At 51.0% G+C, this 24,276-nt stretch overlaps 2 protein-coding genes across 2 annotated transcripts; both read left to right on the forward strand.

Moving 5' to 3' along the window:
- Window positions 1-1,468: 1,468 nt before the first annotated feature.
- Slc25a19 (solute carrier family 25 member 19) lies at window positions 1,469-18,553 on the forward strand. Its single transcript, XM_041635560.1, has 7 exons — window positions 1,469-1,569; window positions 5,599-5,768; window positions 5,937-6,092; window positions 8,065-8,235; window positions 13,431-13,614; window positions 14,907-15,037; window positions 16,013-18,553. The coding sequence occupies exons 2-7, from the start codon at window positions 5,637-5,639 to the stop codon at window positions 16,193-16,195; spliced, it is 957 nt and encodes a 318-aa protein (XP_041491494.1). The 5' UTR covers window positions 1,469-1,569; window positions 5,599-5,636; the 3' UTR covers window positions 16,196-18,553.
- A 283-nt stretch (window positions 18,554-18,836) lies between these two features.
- Mif4gd (MIF4G domain containing) lies at window positions 18,837-24,184 on the forward strand. The gene is made up of 6 exons (XM_041636091.1): window positions 18,837-19,012; window positions 19,789-19,920; window positions 22,274-22,383; window positions 22,535-22,690; window positions 22,807-22,899; window positions 23,561-24,184. Exons 2-6 carry the CDS (start codon window positions 19,839-19,841, stop codon window positions 23,786-23,788), a joined length of 669 nt encoding a protein of 222 aa, XP_041492025.1. The 5' UTR covers window positions 18,837-19,012; window positions 19,789-19,838; the 3' UTR covers window positions 23,789-24,184.
- Window positions 24,185-24,276: the final 92 nt, after the last annotated feature.

Below are 24,276 nucleotides of genomic sequence, written 5' to 3' on the forward strand. Positions count from 1 at the left end.
AAAAGCCTGACGCCAGCTTGGGCTACATGAGAACCTATGAGAAAAAAGCAAATTTCTGATATTGAAGGCTGGTTCAGGAGTTGACTCAGTGGATAAAGGTGCTTGCTAACAGAACTGACACTAATTCAATCCCTAGGACATGGTGGAAAGAGAGAACTGGCTTCTGCAAGCTGTCCTCTGACCCCGCCTCCCCCCTCTTGTGTACCATGGCCACACACACAGTAAATCAATTTTTTTTCTTTCGAGACAGGGTTTCTCCGTAGCTTTTTGGTTCCTGTCCTGGAACTAGCTCTTGTAGACCAGGCTGGCCTCAAACTCACAGAGATCCAGTAAATTAATTTTTAAAAATATCTGCAGAGCAGGATGTTGGTGGCATATGCCTTTAATCCCAGCACTCAGGAGGCAGAGGCAGGTGGATCTCTGTGAGTTCGAGGCCAACCTAGTCTACATAGCAAGTTCCAGATCAAGGATCTAAAGAGACAGAGAAAGCCTGTCTCGAGAAAACAAAACAAAACAAAGAAGAAGAAAAAACCCAAAAAACAAAACAAACAAAATAATAAACTAACCAACCAACCAATAACCCTGTCTCGAAAAACCAAAAAAAAAAAAAAAAATTAAAAACAAACAAACAAAAAGCCCAAAACGTTAAGTAAGGAGACATTAACTAGTTAGTACAACAAATGACTTAGGTCTCAGTTCGGATACAACTTTTGCTTGTTTTTTGGGGACAGGGTTTCACGTAGCCTAGGCTGGCCTCTAACTCTGTAGCAGGGAAGGACGATGAAGTCCCCATCTTCCTTCCGGTAACCAAGTCACCCCGCCTGACTGTGTGACAAACGTCAGGGATACAGCCCCCACTAAAGGTTCTCATCCCAAGAACCCATCCCCGGTCCTCCAGGCTAATAATGCCAGGCTTTCCTCCATCTTTTCCAAATTTAGATTATACGCATTCTGAGACTACACTAATTTGAATAAAAGTGGGTCAGGTTCAGAGAGCCCTAACCTTCCACACACACCCGCCGACTTCAGAGGCTCAAGCCACTAAAAGAAGCCGCCAAAGGCCGGGCGGTGGTGGCGCACGCCTTTAATCCCAGCACTCGGGAGGCAGAGGCAGGCGGATCTCTGTGAGTTCGAGACCAGCCTGGTCTACAAGAGCTAGTTCCAGGACAGGCTCCAAAACCACAGAGAAACCCTGTCTCGAAAAACCAAAAAAAAAAAAAAAAAAAAAAAAGAAGCCGCCAAAAGAGTCGTAAAAGCCTGCTTCACCATTCGCTTCCTTCCGACGGCAGGAAGACGCACGCGCAAGCTCAACAGAACTACATCTCCCAGGAGGCTCTTCTCCCTTTCTCAGGGGGCGGGGATTGTGAGCGGAAGACTACATTACCCAGAGATACCTCGGCGGTGACAGTAGATGGTCCCTCCGACGAACATCGATTGGACCATCTGCGGTCATAAACTGCGCGGTGATTGGCCCAGCAGCCCGTCAGTTACTGGCAAGTGCAGTTAAGTTTTGCTGTTGGGCGGAGGGAGAACTGAGCTTGTGGGGCTCGGCGGAACCTGCCTGGTCAGGTGAGTGACCTCTGGCTTTGCTCTCCTACTGGTACTCTCGGGAACTGGTACCCCAGGTCCCTGAGTAGGTACACAGAATGGCAGGTATCCACGCGGGGCGGGGACGGATGCTCACGTGGCACACCTAAGCCCAAAGCATCTTCAGGGACATGGAAGGCGAATCCCCCACCCTGCACCGCAGGCACTTGCACGTGGGGTTGTCTACTGCTCAGGATTCACGAAGAAGCCCCCTTTACTCCCCGGGTACGCCTGCACAGTGTCCCCACACCGGGCCATCTGCAGAGCTCCTCGGCTGAACACGTGGGCTCTCGGTTACTCACCGAAGGACACCTGTCCACCCTGCTGTGGGGTCTGGCTTAGAAAGGTGCGGGGTGAAGAAATTCGCTTGCACCCCTTGCCCTGCCGCTCAGGTCGGCAGCCACCCTGTCTCGGTCCTGCGTTATTTATATTACACAATCATTTTTTAATCTGTTTAGTATCAAGGTTATGGGTGCAAGAAGGTTTTGAATAAGCAGGAAATTACTTTTCTTCTTTGTTTATTTTTGTTGTTGGTTTGAGACAGGGTGTCAGGTAACCCAGGCTAGACTTCCTTAGGAAGGATGACCTTGAACTCCCGGGTCTCCTGCCTCCAATCTCCCAAGTATTACGAGCTCACCCATGCTCACTTGTGCTTCTTGTGGGGACATTTTACCAACTGTACTACTTTCAGCCTTGTTTTTAAAAATGTTTGTGTTTTTGTGGTTTTCTAGAAAACAAACATTTCAAAAGCTTTCTAGGTTTGTGTACCTTACTCATTTTCAAGTTGTGTCGCTTAATCTGATCAGCAATCCAAGCCAGGCAGGTCAAACATCATCTCCCACTTTCCACAAGTAAAAACTGAGTAGGTTTTTTTTTTTTTTTTAAACTTATTTTCTGTGGATGAGCGCTTGCCTGCCTGTATTCACCACATGTGCAGGCCTGGTGCCGGAGGAGGACAGAAGAGAGTTTCAGATCCCCAGAGCCTGGGATTGCAGACAGCTATGAGCCCTGATGTGGGTACTGGGAATCAAACCTCAGCAAGAGCAGCAGCCAGTGCTCTTACCCACTGAGCCCTGACTCAAGTCAGTATTTTCAAAGCTGCCCCTGAACTATGGAGAGACAGGATTTGAACACAGGTTTTATTTTACATTTGTTATATGTGTGTGTGTGTCTGTCTGTGTGTGTATATACATATGTACAGTTGCACACATATCACAAAGAGCATGTAAAGGTCAGAGACAGCCGTGTAAAGGTCAGAGACAACTTTCTGAGGTCGTTCCTCTCCTTCCACCATGGGGGCCCCAGGGATGGAAGGCTGAGCTTCAGGCTGGGCAGCAGGTGCCATTACCCACTAAGCCATCTCTATGACTCTAGGCTTTTATTTTTGGTTGTAATGGGATTGTAAACTCAGGGCTTTGTGCATACAAGGCAGGAACTCTACCCCTGAGTTATATACACACACCCTCACCCTTGAGGTGCTGGTGCTGGGGAATGGAGCCCAAGGTCTTGTACACACTTGGCTAACACTGTCTTTTTTATCTTGGTTTCTTGGGAAATGAGGTCTTAGGTAGCTCAGGCTGGTTTCTGATCTTCCTGCCTCTGCCTCCCATGTGCTGGGATTGTAGATGTGGGCCATTACTTCTTCAAGTGTTTGTTTTGTTTTTCTCTGTATAGTACTGGCTGTTCTGTCGACCAGGTTAGCTTCAAACTCACAGAGATCTGCCTGCTTCTAGCTCCCGAGTGTTGGGATTAAAGGCTTGTCTTATCTGTATTCAGCAGTGTAGACTGCTTATTCTTTTGAAATCTGTATGCACAGCCTCTCCCACCTTCTGCGTTGTTTGAATCGTGCAGCTATGGACTTCCAGATAGACTAGAAGACAGATTTACTGTCTTGCAGCCTCTGCGAATGTCGAGCCAGGACACCGAGCCAGGACACCTGCCTCTCGGCTTTCTCTTCTTTCCCTCCTAGACTGCAGGAAACTTGAAACTGTTGAGGACTGAGCAGTCCCCCATCACCTCTGAAAGGGTTCAGTGGCTCAGTCCTATGCCCTTGTTTAACCAGATTCTCCCGATTCTGGGAGAAGTACCAGTGTGGGTGAGAGGGGGAAAGTCAAAGTCATCAGGTAGCCTCCTGCTTACTGTGGGGGCAATTCTGATGGCCTTTCTAAAATTATTTTATATTTAGGTGTTTTGTTTATTTTGTTTTGGGGAGTCTATTAGTTAAAGTTCTTTTTGGTGTGAAGAAATGTCATGACCATAGCAACTCTTTTTTGGTTGTTAACTTTGTTGTGCTTTTTTGTTGTTGTTGGTTTTTTTTTTTTTTTTTTTTTTTTTTTTTTTTGGAGACAGGGTTTCTCTTTGTGGCCCTGGCTGTCCTGAACTCACTATGTAGACAAGGCTGGCCTCGAACTCAGAGATTTTGCTCCCTCTGTCTCCCAAGTGCTAGCATTAAAAGCGTTCACCATCACTGTCTGGCCTCACAACTCATAAGAGTTTTATAAAAAAGAAAACATTTAATTGAGGCTGCTTATAGGTTCAGAGGTTCTGTCTGTGGCAGGAAGCATGGCAGTTTGCAGGCATATACGCTGCTGGAGAAGGAGCTAAGAGTTCTACGTCTGGATCAGCATGCAGCAGTAAGAGAGAGAGACTGGGTCTGGCTTGCGGTTCTGAAACCTCAAACCTCCCAGTGACACACTTCCTCCAGGAAGAACCCCTCTACTCCAAGGGAGCCACACCTCCCAGTAGAGCCATTTTCATTCAGACCACAGGAGGGTTTGGTTTTGCATTCTTAACGCCTTTGCTCTTTGCTCTTGCTAGCCTGGAATTTGCCAAGTAGATCAGGCTGACCTTGAATTTGCAGGGATCTTCCTGCCTTCCTTGCCTGTCTCAAGCGCTGGGTGCTTACAATGGAGGGAAGGGCAAAGAGGGCACTGGGTAGTAATTTTGGATAGTGGTGGTTTGTTGGAGACTAGGATTATATTTTAATTAAAAGTTTTTAGACAGCCGGGCAGTGGTGGCGCACGCCTTTAATCCCAGCACTAAAAAAAAAGAAAAATTTTTAGACTTATTTAAGTCATGTGTTTGAATGCTCTGCTCACATGCATGTGCTTATGTGCATCACCTGCATGCTTGGTGCCTGTGGAAGCCAGAGAGGGTGTAGGATGCCCCTGAACTGGAGAGATGGATAGTAGTAAGCTGCACTGCGGGTGCTGGGAACTGAACCCAGGTCCTCTGCAAGAGTAACAAGTGTTCTTAATCCTGCCCTAATTTTGTTTGTAATTATGAGTGTGTACATCGGGTTGATATGTGTCCTTGAGCGCAGGAACCCTCAGGAGATCAAAGAGGGCATTGGATCTCTTGGAGCTGGCCTTACAGATCTACAATAGCCATCTGGTTTGGGCACTGGGATCTGAATTTCAGTGGCCATGATTTTTTTTTTTTGGTTTTTTTTTTTTTTTGGTTTTTCGAGACAGGGTTTCTCTGTGGTTTTGGAGCCTGTCCTGGAACTAGCTCTTGTAGACCAGGCTGGTCTCACAGAGATCCTCCTGCCTCTGCCTGGGATTAAAGGCGTGCGCCACCACCGCCCAGCTCAATGGCCATGATTAAGCAGCAAATGGTTTTAACTGCTGAGCCACCATCCTTGGCTTTAGTCGTCTTCTTCTGTCTCTGGGTATAAAAGGTAGAGTTGAGATCAAGGCCATATGTCCACCAGCTTGTTTGCTTATTTTGTTTTTGTTTTTTCTGTTTTCAAGACAGAGTTTCTCTGTGTAGCCCCGGCTGTCCTGGAACCCAGAGATCCGCCTGCCTCTGCCTCCTGAGTGCTGGGACTACAGCGTGCGCCACCGCTCCCAGCTCTGTGGGCTCGCATTCTAATCGGGAGGACAGGAAGCAGTGTAGTCGGAAGAGGCTACAAAGGCCCTTGCCTCAGGCTGGTGGGGAGGCCTGCTGCACGGTGGTGTCTGTGCAGGGGTGGGAAGGAGCCTGTCTTGACTCTGTGGCTCTTATACTTAGCTTGATACTCATGGACGTTGGATGGACCAGAGGCAGGGATGGTCGGCTATGATGCCAAAGCAGATACCAGGAGTAACTCCAAGCTGGAGGTGGCGGTGGCAGGATCAGTGTCTGGATTTGTCACTCGTGCCCTGATCAGCCCTTTGGATGTCATCAAGATCCGCTTCCAGGTGCCCTTTCCCCTCTTTTCCATGTGACGGGCTAGGGAACAACGGGTCTAGTCCCTCTCCCAATGGCAGGTCCTAAACAAGGTGAAGAGGCTTTCATTTCCTTCAGTCCCCCCACCCCATCGCCTCCCCCTCCCTCACCATCCTGACCTTTTACACTTGAATCCCTAGCTTCAGATTGAACGCCTGTGTCCAAGTGACCCCAACGCCAAATACCACGGAATCTTCCAGGCGGTCAAGCAGATTCTGCAGGAGGAGGGCCTAGCGGCGTTCTGGAAAGGACATGTTCCTGCCCAGATTCTGTCTGTAGCCTACGGAGCAGTCCAAGTAGGTACCGGGGAACTCGGTCACGTCCCTGGGGTCACATTGTTCCATGGAGCAGGAAAAGGGGGAGGAAAGGCAAGTGAGGGCAATTCCCACTCTGCCCAGTTGCCTGCACTGACGAGTGAGGACATCATCAGTTAGCCACGCCTGTTCTCTTCCCCTCTCTGGGCCCTGTCCCAGGTGATTCTGAGGAGTATTCTTCATATACCCTCCATTTTTCTTTTGAAATTTCAAATTACATTTTGTTTATTTCTTCAGAGAAGAAAGATATCTTTCCAGGGCTGGAAAGATAGCTCAGCCGTTAAGAGCACTGACTGTTCTTCCATGAGGACCCCGGTCCAGTTCCCGGCAACCACATGGCAGCTCACAGCTGTCACTGGACGTCCTCACGCAGGCAAAACACCGATGCACATAGATAAGAAATAATAATAAAAGTATAATGATTATTTTTAAAAATAAAAATTAAGAAAAAAAAAACAGGGGGAGATGAGCTGCCGCACAGTTCCTGCCAAGGTGTCAAGGTCAGGGACAACCTGCAGGCCTGGGTTTGCTGGGGATTTGTTTCTTGTTTGTTTGTTTGTTTTTAGAGGCAGCCTTGTCCTGGAACTCTGGTAGAACAGGCTCGCCTAGAACTCAATTGAGACCTATCTGCTTCTGCCTCCCAAGTTCTGGCATTAATGTCATGTGACCCTAAGCCTAACCAGGGTCCAGGGTTCAAACTCAGGTCCTCAGGCTTGGCTGCAAGCACCTTTACCCCCTGAGCCATCCAGTTTTGGAAGTAGCACCTTCACCCAGGGGTTCAGTTGTGTCTCTGGCGCGTGAGAGGAGCGTAGAGCAGGGGCCATGGGGTGCAGCAGAGCTGCTGGGACCTCGTGACTGTCCGTGATGGGTGAAGACTGACACACGGGCTTCTCACTTCCCAGCATTCCCCGCTTTAGCTAAGCACCCTGAACGTTCTAAGGTCTGGCAGGAGTGACGCTGTCTCATCCCTGTAGAATTCGCACCATGGGCCTGGTCCTTCACAGTCATCTGTGTGGTAGATCCTGTTGTCTCTCTGATTCTACAGAGGAGAAAGCTATGTCTCCATCCCTGAAAACCCCTAGCTCGGGGATCACAGGCGTGCACTGTTGCACCCTGCTTTTTATGTGGGTGCTGGAGTTCAGACTCAGGTCCTGGCTTGCACAGAAACACTTAACCAACGACGCTATTTCCCTAGTACCTTTTTTTATTTTTATTATTTTTTTTTTTTTAAGATTTATTATGAGCCGGGCGGTGGTGGCGCACGCCTTTAATCCCAGCACTCTGGAGGCAGAGGCAGGGGGATCTCTGCGAGTTCAAGGCCAGCCTGGTCTACAAGAGCTAGTTCCAGGACAGGCTCCAAAACCACAGAGAAACCCTGTCTCGAAAAACCAAAAAAAAAAAAAAAAAAAAACCAAAAAAAAAAAAAAGATTTATTATGTATACAGTGTTCTGCATGTCTGCCTGCAGGCCAGAAGAGGGCACCAGATCTCATTACAGATGGTTGTGAGCCACCAAGTGGTTGCTGGGAATTGAACTCAGGACCTCTAGAAAAACAGCCAGTGCTCTTAACCACTGAATCATCCCTCCAGCCCCGCCCCCCCTTTTTTTAGATGATGTAGGAGATAGAACCCAGGGCCTTGTGCTAGGCAAGTGATCCCCAAGTGACCTGCTTAGCCTGCTCCTTACCTTTCTTCTTTTTGGAGATTTTTAAGTTATGTGTGTACATCTGTGCTGGTGCTTCCGGAGCTGAAGTTACAGGTAGTGAGAGTTGCCAGATGCAGGAACTGGGATCAGAACTCTGCAAGAGTCGTGCACATCTGCTCTGAAGTACTGAGCCTTCTTCCCAGCCCCCTTTCTTAACTCTTTGGATACCGAGTGCCGTGTGTCTTGTCCTAGGGACCATCTCCTCCGTCTCCTCAGCTTGTCGTCAGTGACTTTCCACTTGCTTTTGTAGTTCCTATCATTTGAGGAGCTGACCGAACTGCTCTACAGAATCAACCTGTATGAAACGCACGAATTCTCCGCACACTTTATATGCGGTGGCCTGTCTGCCGGCGCAGCCACCCTCGCCGTGCACCCTGTGGATGTCCTGCGCACCCGCCTCGCAGCTCAGGGGGAGCCCAAGGTGAGCAGTCGGGGCCAGACAAGTGGAGCCTGGAGGAGGTGGCAGCACAGGAGTTGGAGCTCCGGACCCTTCAGGAAGCAAAGCTGGGGCACCTCTCCTTACCAGCACAACAGCCAGTTTTTTTTTTTTTTTTTTAAATATTTATTTATTTATTATGTATACAATGTTCTGTCTGTGTGTATGCCTGCAGGCCAGAACAGGGCACCAGACCTCATTACAGATGGTTGTGAGCCACCATGTGGTTGCTGGGAATTGAACTCAGGACCTTTGGAAGAGCAGGCAATGCTCTTAACCGCTGAGCCATCTCTCCAGCCCCCCGACAGCCAGTTTGTAAGGCTTGTCAGTAATCTGTATTCCGCAAGGCGTTTTGTGTCCATGTTTCCCAGTACCTCAGAGATTTCCTAGGGAGACTGAGCCCACAGGGGCAAAACAGAACAAATAGGTATCCAGCAGTAGGCTGAATGGAGGCAGGCATCTGGGGACTTGGGACTCAGAAACTTTTGGCCATAACATCCTGAGGGTTTCCTCAAGGGATGTGCTGAAGGAGCTGGCCTAGGTGAGTCAGTCTCAAGGAAGGACTCACTGAGAGCCGTGGACCAAGCCTATGTCTTAGTGACGTTTCTTCCTGCAGTGGTGAAAGCCACTGAAGGGAGAACGGGCTTACCGTGGCTCACAGTCCTAGGGTGCTGTCTGTCGTGGTGGAGAACCCTGTGGGCAGGGGCTTGAGGCGGCTGGTCACATGGCATCTGTCGTCAGAAGCAGAGAGTGATGGCTTGTGCCCAGGTGACTTTCTCCTTTCTAACGGTCCAGACCCCAGCCCGTGGATGGTGCCAGCTGCGTTTAGTGTGGGTCTTCCCACTTCAGCTCACCTGGTGAATGTGTCACATGTACACCCAGGTGTGTGTCCTAGGTGATCCAGATCCGTCAAATTGGTGGCCAGTATTAGCCTCGCATCCTGAATCAGACCTCCTGATCGAGTCTGCTTCTCGGATGTACTGAAGGGTAACATTCGGGGCAGGTGACCACTCAGAGGTTAAGAGATCTTGCAAAGGACCAAGGACCCAGGTTTGGTTCCCAGCACCCACATCTTTTTTTTTTTTTTTTTTTTTTTTTGGTTTTTCAAGACAGGGTTTCTCTGTGGTTTTGGAGCCTGTCCTGGAACTAGCTCTTATAGACCAGGCTGGTCTCGAACTCACAGAGATCCGCCTGCCTCTGCCTCCCAAATACTGGGATTAAAGGCGGGCGCCACCACCGCCCGGCTTCAGCACCCACATCTTTAACTCCAGTTCTGGGGACTCTGATATCCTCTCTTGGCCTCTGTAGGCACCAGGCAGGCATGCCTGCTGTCCACATACATATATGCAGACAGACCCTCATACACACATAAAATAAAACTTTTTTTTTTAAGCAAAAGAAAAAAAAAAAAAACCTGTGTTTTAAAAAAATAGATAGGCTTGAGGCCCAAGCCTATAATCCTAGTTTAGGGGAGATGAAGACAGGAGGAATCGTGGGATTTCAAGGATAGCTTGGACTACAAAGTGAGATCTTGTCTCAAAAAAAAAAAAAAAAACCAAAAGCAAACAAACAAAAACACCTCCAAAAACCACAACCTCCCAAACATATTCACACTAGCAATCCCAAAACACTGCTACAAAAAGCAAAAAGATAACAGTGGCCACACATGAGCAGCGGCCACACACGAGCAGTGACCACATGAGCAGTGACCACACACGAGCAGTGACCACACACGAGCAGTGACCACACACAAACAGTGACCACACATTAGAAGCGGCCACACCCGTGCTAGAGTCCTAGTATGTGGAGTCAGGTTGGCTGAGTTCAGGGGTTGGAGGCCACCTCAGCCATGTAGTGAGACTGTGTCTCAAAAACGAACAGAATAGGAGCTGGCAGGATGGTCCGGTGGGGAAAGACACTTGCTGCCACCCTAACGGCTGAGTTTGATTTCTGGAACTCACATGTTAAGAGAACCAGCTCCCAGATTTTGTCCTCTGACTACCACATGCACAAAGCATGCACAGGCCCACATCCAAGAAATAAACACAGTGGGGAGAGGTTGCTCGATGTTTAAGAGCACTGACTGCTTTTCCAGATGGTCCAGGTTCGATTCCCAGCACCCACAAGGGAGCTCACAACCATCTGTAACTCTAGGCCCTGGGGATGTAAAGCCGCTTTCTGCCCTCTGCTGGCACTACCTGTGAGCCGTGTACAAACATGCCTGCAGGCAAAACACTTGTCCTAGTCAGGGGTTCTATTGCTGCAATGAAACGCTGATCAAAAAGCAAGTTGGGGAGAAAAGGGTTAATTTGACTTATACTTCCTTATTATTGTTCATCATTGAAGGAAATCAGGACAGGCGCTCAAAGAGGGTAGGAACCTGGAGGCAGGAGCTGATGCAGAGGCCATGGGGGTGTGCATTTTTGGTGTTTTGAGACAGGATTTCTCTGTAGCTTTTGGACCTGTCCTGGAACTAGCTCTTGTAGACCAGGCTAGCCTCGAACTCACGGAGATCCACCGGTCTCTGCCTCCTGAGTGCTGGGATTAAAGGCGTGAGCCACCACCGCCCAGCTTCAGCCAGCTTTCTTATCAGGAACCACCAGCCCAGGGATGACAGCACCCACAATGGGCTGGCCCTCCACTATCAATCACTAATTAAGAAAATGCCTTAGAGCTGGATCTCATGGAAACATTTTCTCAGTCGAGGTTCCCTCCTTTCAGATAACTCTAGTTTGTGTGTCAAGTAGGCCCAAGACCAGCCAGCACAGTATCCATACATAAAATTAAAAATGTAAAAATTCTTCTAGAAAGATCAGTATGTCACTATGCGTGTGTCTCTATCGATCCTTATGTCCACTCTCGTGTGTAGGGACGGGACGTTTAGGTTTTGGTTTTGCCCGGCCTCTGTGTTCTCGGGGTGGAGACCCTCTTACAAACATTCTGATGATATTTTGATCACCAAGAGCAACGTCCCGTAGGAATAGTACAGAAAAGCCAGATGTGTGTGATCATTTCTTGAAAAATTGGAGGTTGGGGTGACTGTTCTGGTGGAGAAACAGGATGAGGGTTGAGTCAGTCTCACAGTGTGGTGGCTCCTTGGCCAGAGGGAAGGTGGCTGGTGACAACCCAGCTTTTCCTGTACCACTCCCACTGCTTGCCAGCCTCTGCTGAGAGAAGGGAGAGGTGGCAGCGGTAGTAAGGAGGGAGGCCAGCCTTTCCTCTGCCAACTAATGCAGCGGGCATCCTTATGGGCTCATCTGCTCTGGCCCCAGCGGGTGCTGGTTCTGGGCTCTGCTACTCTGGCCCCAGCAGGTGCTGGTTCTGGGCTCGTCTGCTCTGGCCCCAGCGGGTGCTGGTTCTGGGCTCATCTACTCTGGTCCCAGCGGGTGCTGGTTCTGGGCTCTCCTGCTCTGGCCCCAGCGGGTGCTGGTTCTGGGCTCGCCTGCTCTGGCCCCAGCGGGTGCTGGTTCTGGGCTCGCCTGCTCTGGGCCCCAGCGGGTGCTGGTTCTGGGCTTGCCTGCTCTGGGCCCCTGCAGAGCCGAGAAGCACAGAATCACTCACACAGGAGGCCCTAAGCTCTGCTGCCTCACCTCCCAAAAGAGCAGTGACTGCAGAATTCTCTAACAGGCTCATTTCCTTGACATGCACTGGAACCTGCTTACAGTAACCCGATGCTAGCCTCCATGGCGTTTTCTGTTCTTCAGCCTTCTCCCCACCTTCCTGCTCGGAGGAACTTGATGCCAGCCTGTGCAGCATTTTCTGTTGTTCTTCAGCCTGCTTCCCACCTTCCTGGGAAGGAACTTGAAATGAACCATCCACTCTTTGTGGTGTTGTTTGTGATTTCATTGGGAGACCTGGGCAGGGTTTTTGTTCTTGGAAGTGGCTTTCCCTTGAGGGTGGCCCAGTGGGCTGCAGAGTTCAGGTGGCTCCTTTGCGGTCCACAGGATGCTGCTGGGATGTGTATGGGTGTTTTGCCTGCATGTGTGTCTGTGTACTACATGTGTGCAGCGCCCACATGCCTGGGAGAGGGCGTGGTATCCTCTGAAGCTGCTGCCATGTGGATGCTGGGAACCGAACTTGGGTCCTCTGCAAGAGCAGAAAGTATTTGCTGGCCCGGGTCCCTAGTCCCAGGACACATCCCTTTATATACTCATGAAAGAATACCAGCCATGGAAATTTCTAGGAAGGAAGTTGTCAGGAAGCCACAGCCTTTTATTAGTTTGTTTGTTTTGGAGACAGGGTCTCCCTGTGTTGCTCAGGCTAGCCTCTTGCTCAGGCTGGCCTCAAGCTCTTTTCCTTTCTTTCTTTCTTTCTTTCTTTCTATTTTTTTTTTTTTGAGACAAGGTCTTGTTATATAGCTTGATATGTAGAGCAGGCTGGCCTTGAAAAGAGAGAGAGAGAGAGAGATGCCTGCTTCTGCACCAGCTATGCCCAGCTGGCCTCAAACATTTTTTTTTTAAGATTTGTTTTTGTGTACAGTTATTTGGCCCACCTTTATTCCTGTACACTGTGTACGTGCAGGACTAACGGAGGTCAAAAGAGGGTGTTAGATACCCTGGAACTGGTGTTACAGTTGTTAGTTACTGTGTGAATGCTGGGAACCAAACCTGGGTCCTCTGGAAGAGCGGCCAGTACTCTTCATCACTGAGCCATCTCTCCTGCCCCTGTCCACAAACTCTTGACCATCCTGCCTCCATCCACTAAGTGCTTAGACTCTGATGTGCACCACCGCACCCCGCTGCCCTTTGGAAGTTTTCTTTTCTTTTTTTTTTTTTTTTGGTTTTTGGTTTTTCGAGACAGGGTTTCTCTGTGGTTTTGGAGCCTGTCCTGGAACTAGCTCTTGTAGACCAGGCTGGCCTCGAACTCCCAGAGATCCGCCTGCCTCTGCCTCCCGAGTGCTGGGATTAAAGGCGTGCGCCACCACCGCCCGAGGAAGTTTTGTTTTCTTTTCAGATGGGGTCCTATTCAGCCCAGGCTGGCCTTGAACTCCTCATCCTCCTGCCTCCACCTGTTAAGTGCTAGGATTACAACATGTGTGTGCCTCCACACCCATCCCCCCACTTACTTTATCCTTAGTTTTCCTAGACTGAAGAGGGAAGGTTAGCACTCCTGGCTGCTGGGTTTTAGATAAGAAACCAGCTCACCCAGCTCACCCAGCATGCACATTCCTTCCTGTGCAGATCTATAACACCCTCCGAGAGGCCGTGTGGACCATGTACAGGACTGAGGGCCCCTGGGTCTTCTATAAGGGCTTGGCTCCCACCGTGATCGCCATCTTCCCCTATGCGGGCCTGCAGTTCTCCTGCTACCGATCCTTGAAGCATGCCTACGACTGGGTCATTCCACCAGATGGAAAGCAAACAGGTGAGGACCCCCACCCTGGCCTAGCCTGGGCCACAGCTTCTGTGAGCCTTGAAGACAGTGATTTTCCTGTCTGGAGCACCTGGCTCTGTGGTCTAGCTCACAGAATAAGCAAGTCTTGCACTTTGGAGGGCACTTCCTTCCGGCCCTTACATACTCACCCGTGCACTTCTGGGAGCAATTGCACTTTTATGTATTTACTTATTTATTTAGCTTTTGTGGTTTCCATTGTTTGTGGGGAAGGGGGGCTCATGGGCTCTGTCTCCAGGTGACTGCTCAGAGGGCCCTGCTGTCCAGCTGGCTCACGTCCCTGGTCCCAGCTGTCAGTCGTGCTCCAGTGGCTGTGCCTGCCACTAGCAACGGTCAGGTTCCCTCTCGAGAAGGAGAATTTTTGTGGGGCTCGGGTTCGTGGTGGAGTACTAAGTCTGATGACTTTTTTCTTTTTGTTTTGGTTTTTTGAGACAGGGTTTCTCTGTGTAATAAATAGCTCTGGTCATCCTAGAACTTGCTCTGTAGACCTGGCTGGCCTCGAACTCAGAGATTTGCCTAGTTCTGCTTTCTGAGTGATTAAAGACATGCACCACCACTGCCCAGCTCTGATATTTTTAATTCATATATTTTTAAAGATTTTTAATTACTTTATGTATGTCTGTGTATTATGTGTGTGCCTGGTGCCCTTGGAGACAGGAAAGGTTATTGGATCCCCAGGAACTGGAGTTACCAGCAGCTGGGAGCCATCATGAGGTGCTGGGGATAGAATCCAGGTCCTCTAGAAAAGCAGCCAGTGGTCTTAACTGCCGTGCCATCTCTCCAGCTCTGGTTTATTTTATGTGTCTGCATGTGTTATGGCATCTGTGTGTGTTGTGTGTGTGTATAAGGGCACACAAGGGGGCCAAAAGATTCCCTGGAGTTGTAGTTCCAAGCAATTGTGAGTTGCTGATGTGGGTGCTGGGAACAGAACTTGGTTTTTCTGGAAGAGCAAGTGCTTTACAACCTGAACACTCTCCTGTCACTGAACACTCTCCCGTCCCCTGTCCCCGTCATGTCATCTACCTTCAATTGTCTCTCCTGTCCCCTGCCCCCTGTCCCCGTCATGTCTTCTACCTTCAATTGTCTCTCCTGTCCCCTGCCCCCTGTCCCCGTCATGTCTTCTACCTTCAATTGTCTCTCCTGTCCCCTGTCCCCGTCATGTCTTCTACCTTCAATTGTCTCTCCTGTCCCCTGCCCCCGTCATGTCTTCTACCTTCAATTGCATTCCTCTCAGCCTTCTCTTCAAAATGGTGTCTCTGGTTCAGGGAACCTTAAAAACCTGATTTGTGGCTGTGGATCTGGAGTCATCAGCAAGACCCTTACGTACCCCCTGGACCTCTTCAAGAAGCGGCTACAGGTGGGAGGCTTCGAGCATGCGCGATCTGCCTTCGGCCAGGTAAGTCATCTTGTGCAGAGTGCTCAAGTCCTTGCTCTATTGGACAGTGAGGGAACCAGCCCTGCCCCCTCTGAACGGAGACTCTGGTGTGGGTTTTCACAAGATGCTCAGTGAATTCCTGATACGGAGACTTGGTGAACATAGTCTCTTTTCAGAGGTCATGAGTCTGGTAGCTATAGGTCTTAGAGATGGCATCAAAGGTGGCTTTGGCAAAGATGCCCTGGGTGGCAGTGCAGCCCCTGGCTGATGTGCAGCAGACATCAATACTGGCCATCAGCAGTAGCTTTTTGGGCACAGGAGCAGAAACTATGCCAGTGCCTCAGGGGGCAGGGATGAGACGTACCAACACAGAGAACCACAGCGGCCTGTTACCTTGCATAGAACAGTGTAAGGCTTATCAATCTTCTTCCCCTAGTAGCCTCTCTGCACAGGGAGAGTGGAAAGCTTTGCCAAGATGACGACCCCTCGGAAGGCAGTGGCTACCTCTGTGGAGCACTTAACACCAAGACCAACATGACCATTGTAGTCCCCACTAGCGACAGAAGCCTTGGACCTGGTCCACTGGCCAGCCTGAGTCTGCTTCTGCACTGGCATGACCCTTAGACCCTCGTCCTTTAGGGATACACCCAGGAAAAAGTCTTGGGTTCTTTAATGGGCAGGAGAGCAGGGCACTGGTTGGGGAGGCCATAGCGATGGCCAGATTCAGACCTGCTGCCCAAGAGGAACCACATGTAATGGGGTGAAGGCTCCAGGATGGCCCACGACTTTCACTGTATCCGCCAGAACCATGGGCAGGTACCCCTCACCAGGAAGGAGCCTGCTCCAGCTCAGTTAAGCCTGACCTAGCCCACATCCCCAAAAATGAAGAATTTCACTCTTGCTAATCTAGGGAGCAGTTGCTGGAAGCTGTGCTGTGCCGGGTGAACCCCGTTTTAATCACTGCTTCCTCATCAACCTACACCTTCCTCTCCCCAGGTGCGGAGCTACAGGGGCCTCCTGCACCTCACCAAGCAAGTGCTACAAGATGAAGGCACCCAGGGCCTCTTCAAGGGCCTGTCCCCCAGCCTGCTGAAGGCTGCCCTGTCCACGGGCTTCATGTTCTTCTGGTACGAGCTCTTCTGTAACCTCTTCCACTGCATACGGAGAGAAGACAGATAGCTGTGAGAGCCGAGCGGGAGGCACCTCCCCCAACAAGACTTGTTCTGAGCTCATTTTCTACGATGGCTGCTGCCTGCTAGGCCTCCCAGGCTGGCTGCCCTGCGCAGGAAAAGTCACCCACAGCGGATGGCAGAAGGGCGGGACCTTTTCCGGAAAGAGCAGAGAAGGAAGCCCCATGGGCTGTAGAAGCAAGGCTCTGAGAAGGAGCCTGGCATTGGTCCTCTGTCCAGCCCTAAGGGAATCAGGCATCCTCTGCTTTGTAGTCCTGTTTTGGGGGAAAGTCTCCCAGTCCTGGTAAGAGTAAGGCTTGAGTACAGAGGGACAGGACTGGGCTCTTTGTAGACGTCTAAGCCCCACAGCTTGGTCTGTTTCTCCTACCAACTTATTTAATAGACATTAAAGCAAAAGGCACATTCTGTATGTCACTCGAGGATGATGGGAGGGGCCCTCTGCTGTCCCTGCAGTTGCAGCCCTGAGGCAGCCATGCTCTTCAACGTAAGGGGTGAACCCTACCACGTGGGGAGCTTCTGAACCCCCCAGTTCCAGACCTTTGTGGCTGTGAGGCTCCAGGACTGGACAGGAAGGACGCCGGACAAAACTAGCTTGTAGGCAGAAGGCAGGAAGTAAAGGGGGCGTGCTGGCCCTGACCCTCAGTCTTGTCAGTGGCTCCTCTGCACTGGGTCAGCTCAGCATGGGTGTCGTACATGTGAGTCCTCTAATTCCCAAAGGGCCCAGCCACTTAGCAGTCCAGAGAGATGTATATATATGAAGAGGAAAAACTTTTGTTAGAGGCTCAAGAGAAGAAATACACGGTGACCATCTTTTCCGAGCTCCTGCCTGTCAGTGAGTCTGGCAGAGGGAAGGGAGGAGAGATCCCTTGACTGGGATTCCACCCCCTGAATAACTGACTGTAACAGCCCTGTTCATGGAAGCTGGGACTCTGGGACTTCTGCCCAGCACCAGCCTCAGTCCCCTCCTCTACAGTCCCTTTGTACCCCGCTCTTATCGACCTTCTCTGACCTTGCCTGTGGATTCTCAAGGTCCAGGCTGCTCTTGGTTTTTTTTTTTTTTTTTTTTTGGTTTTTCGAGACAGGGTTTCTCTGTGGTTTTGGAGCCTGTCCTGGAACTAGCTCTTGTAGACCAGGCTGGTCTCGAACTCACAAAGATCCGCCTGCCTCTGCCTCCCGAGTGCAGGCTGCTCTTGGGAGGGTTTCTGAGGTGGGTGGGCTCTTGGCTTCCTGGGTTTGGGGCGGCAGAAGTGTAGTGTGGTCCTCTTCCTGGAGAAGTGTGAACGGATGTCTACTCCAGAGGATGACAGGATGGCAGACCAATGTGAAGATGCTACCTGTCGACAGGTTTCCATTGCTGCCATGAAGCATCAGGACCAGGAAGCTAGTTGGGGCGGAGAGAGTATATTTGGTTTATACTTCCATATCACTGTTCATCATTAAAGGAAGTCTGGACAGGAACTCAAGCAGGGCAGGAGCTGATGCAGAGGCCACGGATGAGTGCTGTGTACTAGCTTGCTCTCCATGGTTTGCTCAGCCTGCTCTCTTATAGAACCCAGGACCACCAGCCCAGGGGTAGCACCACCCACAATGGGCTGGGCCCTCTCCCATCAGTCACTAAGAAAATGCTCTCCAGGCTTGCCCACAAGCCCAACCCTATGGAGGCATTTTCTTAATTGCTGTTCCTGCTTCCCACATGGCTTTAGTTTGGTATAAAACTATTTAGCGCACGGGGCTGGAGAGATGGCTCAGCCGTTAAGGGCACCCCCAGGTTCAATTCCTAGTACGCACATGGAGGCTCACAACTGTGTGATCCAGCAGCTCAAAGTGATTTGACATCCTCCTATACATAAATGCTGGCAAAACACCAATGCACATTAAATAAATAATTACAAAAAACACACGAAACCTCCACACTACCAAAGTCCAATTTGCTGAACCAAACAATGAGGCTGATAGCTCTGGAAAGCCGGAAACATGGAGCACACCCAACGGCCTGCAGGCTGCCCAAGAGATTGAAGACTCCACCAGGCAGCTCAGTGGGTCGACTTTCTTCAAGTCAACTTGATCGGTCCTGCCAGGCAGCCCATTTCATCGCTGCTTCTTCCACACAGCTGTGCTGACCCGGACCTTTTTCAGGCTGCCCCTCGGCAATCCGCATTGCTTCTGTAGGGAGGAGCCCTTGGGTTTTTCCGCTTCCCTAGAATCTCCAGTATTTTTTTTTCTTTCTACTTTTTGAGGCAGTTTGTTTCTTCTCTTAGTTGTCCCATCTTAACCTGGAGGCTTTAGAATCAGCTTCTGGATGTTTTGGTTTGCTTTTTTTATGAAGTAAATTCCAAGCTTCTCCGGAGTTCTCTTTTGTGCCTATTACCTCGAGTGTTGTGACAACTCTTTAAACAGGCGCGAGATTTGGCTCCTGATCTCCTGTGGAGTGTGGAGGCCACAGTGGTGCCTTTCTCTCGAATTGTCCCTTGGAGTTGAAAGTTGTTTTGCCCGGGTGGCAAGAGAGGGAGTTGCCAGGGTGTGCCCCAGCCCATACACTTTAACTAGTCGAACCCTAGATGACGGTGTTGAGTCCTCTGCGATTGACCCGCCCCTTCTCCCGGGCAGGCCACGCCTCCCCGAGGCTCCTCCCACGCCTCACGGCCGGGGAGTCTCCGACCCAGTTCACCTGAGCCCGGCAAGGGACATGGTGACCCTGGCGAGGGGTGCGAGCCCGCAAGATCGAGGGCTTCATGCGGAAGGGGGAGCAAGTCCGGCCGAGCGCTCGACGGCCTCTACGTTCAGAAACAAGGCGGAGGCGCGCCCGGTGAGGAGGGGACGGGGTCCGGTGAGCGCTCGGCGCGGCGGTGGCCGTGTCGGTGTCGCAGAAGCGGGGTGTGAATCTGTCTCGGCGCCAAGCGAGGGAGCGGCCCGGGGCGGCGGCGGGGTGCGGAGGCGAGGACGGGCCGTGGCCGGCAGGGGGCGCGGGCAAGCAGCTCAGGCTCAAAGCAAGATGAGCTCAGCTTCCGCGCGGTACCACGCCGGGCACGCGCTGCGCAGCCCCGGAGACACGGGCGCCCTTCCACGCCGGCTAGTGCGATCCTAACGGCTGCAGGGGTGGGTTTGGTAGGCTGAAAAGGACTGGCAGACACTGGGGAGAAGGGCTCGAAGCCCTGCTGGTGTCAGGATTCGCGGCTTGGGCAACGCCGGCCAAGGAACTGCGCCAGAATTCTCCGTGCTGGATAATTTGGGCGAGTGTGATATTTACCTCTCCACAACCCAGTTCAGAATATGCTCCCCTAAACTTATCCTGATACTAATAACCCAGACCCTGCCGCGACCGTAGGTAAATTCCCGCTTCGTTTCTCCTATGTATCGCAAAAGAAGCCAGGGTTTCCTTAAGTTGAACTGCAGGTGCCTCCTTGATGCTCAAAGTCCCCACCAGAAGCCAAGTTTGGTGGGCTCGCGGCCAACCACTGAAGGCGACAGAAAGTCCTGTTACACCTGTCCCAAGCCCTGGCCTGCCCTGACCCAGTGCCGACAGGACTAGAATCCGGAGCGCTGCCGTTCTCACTTGAAGCCTCTTCGGCCTTTGCTTCTCAGGTGCTGTCATTAGTTTCAGGCCAGTGAAAAGCGGCTGGGGCTACACCGTCATGGGAGAGACCAGTAGAGATGAGTATAAAATCCAGTCTTTTGACGCAGAAACCCAGCAGCTGCTGAAGACCGCACTCAAAGGTGAGCCTACCAGCCCTTCTGTTTGGGCAAGAGCTTCAGAGGAGCTGAGTCCCAGAGCCAGGCAATGCCCAGCCTTCCCGTGGCTCCCCGAGAGGAAGTCACAACCTAACTCTTGAACTGGAAGACGAGCTACACCTAGATCATTAGTTTTGAGAATGAATCACGGAGTCCTACGATCATAAAGCCGTTAAGTGCCCATGAAAGAGAACACAAGCTTTGGTTTAAAGCCTCCGCGTTCAATGCAGTCAGCTCTCAGCTCCCTTAAATGTTCAGAGCTGTCTGATTGGGGACTGAGGTTGGGGAGTCAGCTTGCTGGAAGAGATATGTCATTGCCTGGCCCGTGCCCTTCCATGGTAACCTCAGAACAGAAGTGTGACTTAACATTCCATTGGGGAAGTCTTGGCACAGAGCTCTTGTCTGGGGCCTCTGCGTTTTGAGAATACTTGGAGCCATGCGGTGGTGCACAACTGTAATCCAAGCAGATTACAGAGGCAGGAGGATTAAGCACAAATTTAAGGCCAACCTGCTCTACATAGAGAGTGCCTGGGGGAGGGGAAAGAGCCCAACAGTTTAGAGCACTGGTTGCAAACCAGGCTTGGTGCACACCTTTAATTTCAGCACTGGAGAGGCAGAGGCAGGAGTACCCTCTATGAGTACCAGTCTGGGTGATTAGCTATATAGTGAATTCCAAGATAGCCAGGACTACATAGTGTGACCTAGTCACACACGGGGGGGGGGGGGAATATATATATATATGTATGTATATATATATATCACTTCCAGAGGACCCGGAGTGGATCACGGTCATTGTTAACTGAGTTCCCAGGATCCGATGCCAGCACCAGGCAAACACATAGTATGCATATGTGCATGCAGATAAAATATTCATACACATAAAATGAATGAACCTAAAAATTTACATGCTGAGCTGTAGGCTAGCCAGTGCTATTAAATAGCAAAATTAGGCTGTCTTGAAAGACCAGAAAAAGAAAAGGTTGTAGACATCTTGGCATTCAGTATACATTCTTCAGTCTACTGCCAAAAACATAAAACGTGTATCCCAAGAAAGTACATCTATACTTTGGTCTCTTCCAGCCTCATAATCCTATATTTGTTTGTTTGTTTGTTTGGCAAGGACCTCTCAGTATAGCCCTGGCTGGCCTACAGCTCACTATATAGACCAAGCTGGCCTCAAACTCAGGTTGGCATGCCTCTGCCTCCCAAGTGCTGAGATTATAGGCTGAGAGCCACATGTGGCAGTATATAATTAAAAAACTTGGTTTTAATTGAGTTTATTTGTGTGCACTACTTGTCTGGATGTGCACCACGCATGTGCAGTGTCCGTGGATACAAAAGAGGGTGTCAGAGCCTCTGGACCTGGAGTTACAGGCAGCTATAAACAGCCCAGCATTGGGCTGGGAATTGATCCTGGGTCCTCTGCAAAGGCAAGAGCTCTTAACCACCGAGACATGCTTCACCTCCCCTATTTCATGCTTGGGCAGCCAGCGTCCTGACAGGGTCCTGACAGAGCTGCCCTAGGCATGGTTACAAGCGCCTTCTTGGAGGCTGCTTTTTTATTGGTCCGACCTTGGGTTTCACACATAGTAGGTAGGCAGAGTGCTTGATCCCCAAATGACAGCCTTTACATCTCCAACTTTGTTTTTTTTTTTTTTTTTTTTTAAAATATTTATTTATTTATTTATTATGTATACAATATTCTGTCTGTGTGTATGCTTGCAGGCACCAGACCCCATTATAGATGGTTGTGAGCCACCATGTGGTTGCTGGGAATTGAACTCAGGACCTTTGGAAGAGCAGGCAATGCTCTTAACCTCTGAGCCATCTCTCCAGCCCCCTACATCTCCAACTTTGAATTTTTTTTTTTTTTTCTAGACAGGACCTCACTAAGTAGCTCTGGCTGACCTGGAACTTGTATATAGTCAGGCTGCCTGTCTCTGCCTTTCAAGTCCTGCGATTACAGCTGTGCACCTCTCAACCCAGGCTGTCCTAGAACTCTGTATGTAGCCAAGGGTAACCCTTACCTCTTGATCCTCCTTGTTTCTGCCTCCTGAGTGCCATCTGGATGGTCTTCCCTTCTTCTTTTAAGCATGTGATGGAGGTGTTCTATCTCAGGTCCTTGAGTGTTTTGGTACACAACTTTAATCCAGTACTCAGGAAACAGAGGCAGGCAAATCTCTGTGGTCTCCAAAGAGTGTTCCAGGTCAGACAAGGCTACATGATGAGACCCTCTCTCAAAGAAAAAACAACAACAAAAACCTTGAGTCCTTAGCATTGGAGGCCAATGTGACTCCGCAGCAGGCAGCTCCAGACTCCGCCCCTGTCTCTACCCCAGATCCAGGCGCTGTGGACTTGGAGAAAGTGGCCAATGTGGTTGTGGACCATTCTCTGCAGGACTGTGTGTTCAGCAAGGAAGCAGGACGGATGTGCTACGCCATCATCCAGGTTGGGGGGGCTGGCAGAGCGGGAGCTGCCTTGAGGATGGCACCCCAGGATCAGGCACAGGCTGGCCAGCAGCAGACACCGGCATTTCTAGACAAAGGCTAGGGCGGGTGGAGTGGCCAGTGCCCGCTTACCACCCTCTCCTGGCTCACAGGCGGAGAGTAAACAAGCAGGCCAGAGTGTCTTCCGGCGCGGGCTCCTTGACCGGCTGCAGCGGGAGTATCAGGCCAGGGAGCAGCTGCGAGCTCGCTCCCGGCAGAGCTGGGTGTGCTATGTCACCTTCATCTGCAGCATCTTTGACTACTTGAGGGTGAGGCGAGGGCAGCCACCCCGGGCAGCAGTGATGGCCTGTGTCCCGAGACCAAGGCTGGATTGCTCCCCGTGGTCACTAACGCTGCCTCCCTGCCCCTCTGGCTCTCCCCACAGGTGAACAACATGCCCATGATGGCCCTGGTCAACCCTGTCTATGACTGTCTCTTCCAGCTGGCTCAGCCTGAGAGTCTGAGCAGGGAAGAGGAGGTGAGTGCCCAGTGGACAGAAAGCTGTGGCGGGCATGCTGGCTTGGAGCCCAGCAGTCCCGCTCATGGAGGCCACTGCTCCTCGGCCAGTGCCGAGTAGGGGCATTTAAGGCCTGCAGCAATTACAAGACAAATGACAGTGTCTGGAATTTACCCAGAACGCACAGCAGCCAAGGCTACAGGCTCCCCAGGAGGGCAGCCAGCCCACGCTAAGAATGGCAAGAGCTGTGGCCAGCTGTGGGCACAGATGGCCCAGAAACCAACTTTTTTTTTCCCCCAAGATAGGGTTTCCCTGCGTAGCTTTGGAGCCTGTCCTAGAACTTGCTCTGTAGACCAGGCTGGCCTTGAACTCAGAGGTGTGCCTGCCTCTGCCTCTTAAGTGCTGGGATTAGTGTGTGTCACCACCACCCAGTCAGAAACCAGCTCCTGAGTCAGGCATTTGGGGGTACCGAAGCCAGAGGGTTAAGCAACAGCTTGGAGACAGGCCCAGACCCGCGTTCGGCCTGGTCAGTTCTGTGCAAGTCTTTGTGGTAAGATGTGGGTTATACCCTCTGGTGTCAGAATGAAGCAAGGAGCCACTATAAAGGGCAGAACACGGTCTGCAGCAGGTGTGCCAGGCCGGTCCTCCCTCTGGCTGACCAGGCCTTGCACTGCCCCTGCAGGTGGACTGCCTGGTGCTACAGCTGCACCGGGTTGGGGAGCAGCTGGAGAAGATGAACGGGCAGCGCATGGATGAGCTCTTTGTCCTAATCCGGGATGGCTTCCTGCTGCCGATAGACCTTAGCTCCCTGGCCCGGCTGCTGCTGCTGGAGATCATCGAGTTCCGGGCGGCTGGCTGGAAGACCACTCCTGCTGCCCATCAGTACTACTACAGCGAGGTTCTGGACTGAGCGAGGCCACACCTTTCTATGACCCCCCTTTCCTCCCTCTGGAGCTGTGGAGAAAACAGACCTGGTCCCTGGCTGGAGACTGCCCAGCTTCCCTCTTCCTCCAAGTCTTTTCAGCTTCTGCCTGGGCCAGGCAGGAAAAGGCAACTCCTAACAACCACTGGCGCAATACTACTTTACTACCTTGGTGCCTCAGTTTCCCCATCTGTAAAATGGGCCGCTGGTGGGATGCTCTGGGACATTAAGGGCAGCAGAGTTACAAACGACCTGAGGAAGTGTTCTCTACATTTTGTACAGAGACACTGTGGAGAGGCCTGCATCTTCCTGTCCGTTTCCATCAGCGACAGGGCCTCGCCAGGTCAGGGGGAGGGTTTCTAATAAATCTTTTCTGTAACCAAACTGCTTCCTTTTCTTAATGGCCAAAGGTATACCCCAAGCTGGTTGGACCTGAGTTTCTTGGAAGAAATCTCTAAGGAGACATGTTGTGCTTT

Source organism: Microtus oregoni, unplaced genomic scaffold, assembly GCF_018167655.1.
Source record: "Microtus oregoni isolate MIOR12 unplaced genomic scaffold, Mior012 000048F_ref0000485, whole genome shotgun sequence".
In the NCBI taxonomy this organism is placed as follows: domain Eukaryota; kingdom Metazoa; phylum Chordata; class Mammalia; order Rodentia; family Cricetidae; genus Microtus; species Microtus oregoni.

What these genes read in the sequence shown, in the direction of transcription:
- Mif4gd (XM_041636091.1), top strand. Translation starts at nt 19,839, where the DNA reads ATGGGAGAGACCAGTAGAGATGAGTATAAAATCCAGTCTTTTGACGCA. An exon ending in GCATCTTTGACTACTTGAGG is followed by an intron (nt 22,691 to 22,806) that starts GTGAGGCGAGGG and finishes CTCTCCCCACAG; the next exon opens with GTGAACAACATGCCCATGAT. An exon ending in GTCTGAGCAGGGAAGAGGAG is followed by an intron (nt 22,900 to 23,560) that starts GTGAGTGCCCAG and finishes CTGCCCCTGCAG; the next exon opens with GTGGACTGCCTGGTGCTACA.
- Slc25a19 (XM_041635560.1), top strand. Translation starts at nt 5,637, where the DNA reads ATGGTCGGCTATGATGCCAAAGCAGATACCAGGAGTAACTCCAAGCTG. An exon ending in TAGCCTACGGAGCAGTCCAA is followed by an intron (nt 6,093 to 8,064) that starts GTAGGTACCGGG and finishes TTGCTTTTGTAG; the next exon opens with TTCCTATCATTTGAGGAGCT. An exon ending in CAGCTCAGGGGGAGCCCAAG is followed by an intron (nt 8,236 to 13,430) that starts GTGAGCAGTCGG and finishes CTTCCTGTGCAG; the next exon opens with ATCTATAACACCCTCCGAGA.